This window comes from Geospiza fortis, unplaced genomic scaffold, assembly GCF_000277835.1.
Source record: "Geospiza fortis unplaced genomic scaffold, GeoFor_1.0 scaffold92, whole genome shotgun sequence".
Lineage (NCBI taxonomy): Eukaryota > Metazoa > Chordata > Aves > Passeriformes > Thraupidae > Geospiza > Geospiza fortis.
Genome location: NW_005054389.1, coordinates 1,178,618 through 1,183,775, shown reverse-complemented (window position 1 = coordinate 1,183,775; position 5,158 = coordinate 1,178,618). Strand labels below are relative to the sequence as shown.

Here is a 5,158-nt window from a genome sequence, read left to right as displayed (position 1 = left end):
TAATAGCCTATTGCAAAGCTACAGGAGTTGAATCTCTTTGGCTACACACAGTCCAAGTTTCAGTTGAAAATATCTTTAACATTCTGCAGGTAGGAGAGAGACAGTTGTCATTTCCTAACTGACAGTAACAATCATATCACCAAACAAGTGCCCTGACCAAGCATGGGCACTGACAATCTCAGGTTACTCAAGCAGCTGTCCTGGGAGCAGCAGAACTAATTGGGGTGGTCTCCCATGTCTTTGTGACTTGGTCATGAGTCCCAGCAGGTGGTTTGGAGCACCACGTGCTGCTTGGCCAAGTGGCAGCCAGGCACTGCACCCCTCTTCAGGGCAGCCTTTCCTTGTGGGGACACAAGTTCAGGACTTTTTCCCATTGCACCACCACAAGTCCTTCTCCATAACACAACACATTAGGAATATGTGTGAGAAGTTCAGACTCTCTACAGTCACTTATGTTGCAGAGCTGCTGCTTTCAGTGAAAAAGCATTTCCTGTATCTGGAGCTGGCAGCTTTGCATTTCACATGCAGTGACCTGCATCTTCTTCCATCTTGGCTACTTTCTTACCCTGACTGTGAACTGGGGACAGACGTCCATCTTCTCTGCCATAAAGTCATTCAATTTAAGTACAGTTTAGCCCCTTTAGGTAGTCCCTGAGATTATACTGACCTTGACCTTCTGGTTTTAGTAGCTTCATTCAGTGCAGCAGGGGACTGCCTAACATCACCTGTAATAATGCCTGTGTATGCTTGGGAATAAATTATGTTGCTTCTTTACCATAACAACATCTGAGAAAAACAGAACTCTGCATCTTTAAACAACAGCTAAGTAATGGATTGGAGAAAACAGCACCCAAGAACTGATGGTAAAGTGGAGTTGGAGTGGCCAACACTTGTGCATTTACACAGGTCATTCCTAAGCCCCAGCAAGTGGTCAGAGCCCAGGCCTGCACCAGGCCAGGATGAGACAGTGCCTGCAAGTTCCAGCTTGGACCTGCACAGCATTTCAGCCCCCTAAACCTCCCCTAGTGAAATCTGCTTAGCAAAGCTGCCAACCAGGTAATGCTGTTACATAGGTAAGGCTCAGTTCCTGTAATGTCAGATGACCCTCACTGCCCCCTACCAACAAATACAGACTTCCATGACACACTTCTCATCTTCCTAAAGAGCAGGAGGGTTTACACTTTACACACATGAGTAACCACAGCTTTTTCCACAACTGGCTTTGTCAAGTGTGCAATATGATTTAAGTCCTAGAAGAAATAATACTACAGATACATGGTTTTAGAAATAACAGGCAATGGAAAATAGCCCTGTGGGATCCCTTAAGAGATCAGTTTGTACATCAGCACATCTGCTCTTCAGTCACAGGAGCTGGGTAGGCATGAGCTGGTGCCTTACATTCATAGTTCTGCTGTTACACTAATGCATCTGCTGTAAAACATTTAAAGATTATGTTAAAAGGGACTATAATGACCTTAGCCAAACTGTGGAACTGCAGTTTTGATGTAATATTTCAGAGTGCATGGTTCAGCCTTTGCAGCACTGGGCACTTAGCTGTCACTCCACCTGAGCTCAACAATTTCTGCAAATCTTGCTGGGTTTGAGCCAACACAGAGAGAACAAAGAATTCAGCTTACTTTGGCCTTTAAGCTTTCATAACCTTCTTCCCACCAGTTTTTGTATTCCCCTTTCTTCTTCTCCTGTTTTAAATCAAAGCCTAAAAGGGAAGCTGAAGTTTCCCTGGATGTGTGGTCAGCACAAAGGCAGAGCATGGAGTTTCCTGAGCTATTGGCCATTTGTAGCAGCAGCTCCCTGGGGCCTGGGTGCAGTCCAGGGCAGCACTGATATTGCACAAAGAAGTCCCTACAGTTTCTGCATCTTCTTTCTACTCTTACTGGTGCTGTGTGGTCTTCCAAAGACCAAGGGATGTTCATTCTTTGCAGAATGTGAACATGTGCATCTTTAAAATCCCTGCAGATCACCAAGTATAGACCTCAGTAAGGTCTCAGCACTCCAAAATCAGCAGAATGCTGATCAGAATCAAAGTGCAGATGAACACACATGAAGAGTGCACCAGTAACACACCTAGGGGTTATTTTAGTAAGGAATGCTTTTGAATACTAAGGAATGTAATTAATCTTACAACTCTGTTTTTAACATGCAGCCTTGTTCTGTAAAACAAGACTATTTTTGTTTTTTAAAAAGTAAGGGTTTGGGATATTTTGGGGACCTGTCAGTTTGCAAGACTGAATAACAGTTATTAATAATCACTATTATTAATTTCAGGAGCCGAGGAAGTCAACACGCTTCATACAACATCCCTGATGCAAAGGCTCATTCCTTTCAAAAAGGAAGGATCTTGTTGAAAAAAGCAAAGGATGAAAAAGCCAGCTTGCAGCCAGTGAAATGCTTCTATGAACCTGTCGATTGCCCAAGGGAAATATGGAGAGCACAAAAGAAGGGTGAGCCAGTCTGCTCTGCCAGGAAAGTGAGTGCAAAATCAAAGATGGGTAAGAAGGCCAAACCGCTATAGGAACGGTGAGCAGTGTGCAGCAGCACAGGAACTTGGCTTCAACACAACAAATATTGAATGGAGTTAGTCATCCTACTTTTTTCCTATCCATCTGGCCATGCCAAAACATATCAGATATAATATATAGAAATATATACATATGGAAGTTTTATATTATTTAGTTATGCCATTCCCTCTTTGGGCACTATAAAAGAAGTGACATTTTATTCAGTTTACATGGAGGTTTTTCTATTTATTCATGTATTTATTTATTTATTTAGTCATTTATAGAGCTTATTTTAAATGACTGCAGTTATCTTGCTGGGCAGTACTGTGGCTGTATGTTTAATTATTTTAGTGGCAGCATGCTCTAACCAACTGGTAAATTATTTTCCATCTGTGTTATTCCTGAAGTTCAGAGGAATCCATTTAATCGGCACCAAAATATTCAATCTTCCAGCTTAGGTAGGTGTGAGATCAGTGACTAACAGACATACTTAGATGCAAAAGACCTACTCAAAGTCCCTCGAAGGCTGTTTACAGCACTAGATTGCTACCCTGGGTTTTTGGCTATAAGCACATTTCCATCTTTTATTAAATACATCAAACTACTTGATCCTGCCAGCAGCCATGTTGTCTATTTGGTACAAGTTTGGGCTCCTCTGAGGTGTCCCTCAGCAGGGAGACCAGGAGCTGCCCTGACACGCACAGTCCAAACTGGGCCAGAGGAGGAATTTCAGTGCCAATGCCCACAGCAGGTTATCAGCTGTGGTGCAGCAAGTACAGGCTAAAGCAGTGTGGTACTGCATGGCATTGTGTTCAATGTCTGTGCTTGGTCTCAGGCATGAGAGGCCCAAATAACCATGATTATAACCCAAATCCTTCACATTTTTATCTCTGAAGAATCTTGACAGGGCTGAGAGATCACTGACTTTGAACTAAGAACCCAAGTGCAAGGCAGTTGGAGATAACTGCAGAACACAAATGTGTGTGTTTACACTGGTTTGTGCCAATTAAAAGGATCCTTATTTATCAGAGAATTTATCAAGATGACTTTTTTGTGTGTACAGTATTTTGGTAACATGAATCCTCATGCCATGTTTACAGATACAAACATCCTGATGATGTTACTGATGAGATTTGTTTTCTCAAGAAAAAGAAAGGATAGGTGACACAGGTCTATGTGATTTATTTTTTAAATGCTCATAACAGATGTAAATTGTTTATGTGGAAGGTGATTTTTACAGTATGTGTACAAAGATTTGTGAAAAATGTTTTTCATTTTTTATAACTATGTCTGTAAGCAGAACTGAGTATTAAAAGACAGTGTATCACTATGATTACTGCTGCAATAAGCACCTGAGTTGCAATATTTTTAAAGCAGATGACCAGTCAGCTAGGATCAGATAACTACAGATGTCATACATTTGTCAGTGTACAGAGCTCCTAGAAAGTAGCAGAGAGAAGAAAGAGTATTATTCCTCACTTTTATTTTAAATAGTGTATATGGAACAATCAAATATATGTTTAAAAGTTTCTCAACACTGTTTCAGTAGAAAGTCACAGTGTAAAACCAATTCAGGTATTTAGGTTGTAATGATATTTCAATATTTATTTAACTATGTCACAAGGCCACACTTGGCTTCATGCTAGGCATTGTGTGTGGTGAAAAGGAATTGTTCATTGTGTTGCATGGGCTTGGGTCAGATTGTGTTACAACAACTTTTATAGGCAAGCTAAAATTGAACCAGTTTTTTCTATTACTTCCCATATCCTTCCACACACCTGAAAAAAGGACCTTCTTTGAAGATGACAAAGGTGAACATTAGAAAGATAATAAAGTAAAATATATTAATTCATTTCTTTAGGACTTGACACTGAAAGAATATTTTTATTTTTAAATGCCTATCTACTCTGTTAGTCACCAAAGTTAAGTGCAACTGCTAGTTCCCAAATGAGATGTTTATTTTATTATTTATCATGCCAAAATCTTGACTGTAAGTTTTCCTTTTGGGAGAGGAAGAGGAAAAGAGTAAGAGAAGTTGCATGTTTTTAAACTTTTCAAAGCCTAATTTACACTTACTTACTAAACAAATGCCAGTTTAGTTAATTAGAAAGAAATTGGATTGTACTGTAATCCCAGATAAAAGTTTTTAGAATATAAACATTCTAATAATAAAGATATATTTCTCAGTTACTGTGTCATTTAACTTTGTCAAATACATTGTTTCTTACAAAAGCCTCTGAAGCAGCACAGAAAAAGCCAAGCAGCAGCAGCTTGGACTTTGTTTTATCCCTCAGATAAAGCCTGGCAGTGAAGTGAGGTTATGACCCTTCCCAGCAATTAACCTGCAGACAGCTGCTCCATCTTGCCTGCTCAGCTCACAGGTGTCACCTGCTGCTCTCCTACTGTATGCTGCTTGAAAACCATTCTGGAGGTGACCCACAGGGTCAGATAAGCTGCCCAAAGCAGAGGCAGGGGGAGTGGAGGTAAGGGTCAGGCAAATTAAGGGCAGAGGGGCTCCCAGGGAATGGCAGTAATGATGTCTGCTCACACACTGCCAATGACACACTGCCAGTCGCAGAGCCATCATTTCATCAGGTTAGACTTGCAAAGAGGAGTTTTCCCATGGGGAGCCAGGTTCC

General features: G+C 40.9%; 1 protein-coding gene across 1 annotated transcript in view; it reads left to right on the top strand.

Moving 5' to 3' along the window:
- Window positions 1-4,705, top strand: part of ZNF365 (zinc finger protein 365) — a 23,740-nt gene extending 19,035 nt beyond the window's left edge. The window contains exon 5 of the mRNA XM_014308871.2: window positions 2,287-4,705. Within this exon, the coding sequence (XP_014164346.1) occupies window positions 2,287-2,533 (247 nt within the window). The 3' untranslated portion in view covers window positions 2,534-4,705. The remainder of the gene's footprint in view (window positions 1-2,286) is intronic.
- Window positions 4,706-5,158: the final 453 nt, after the last annotated feature.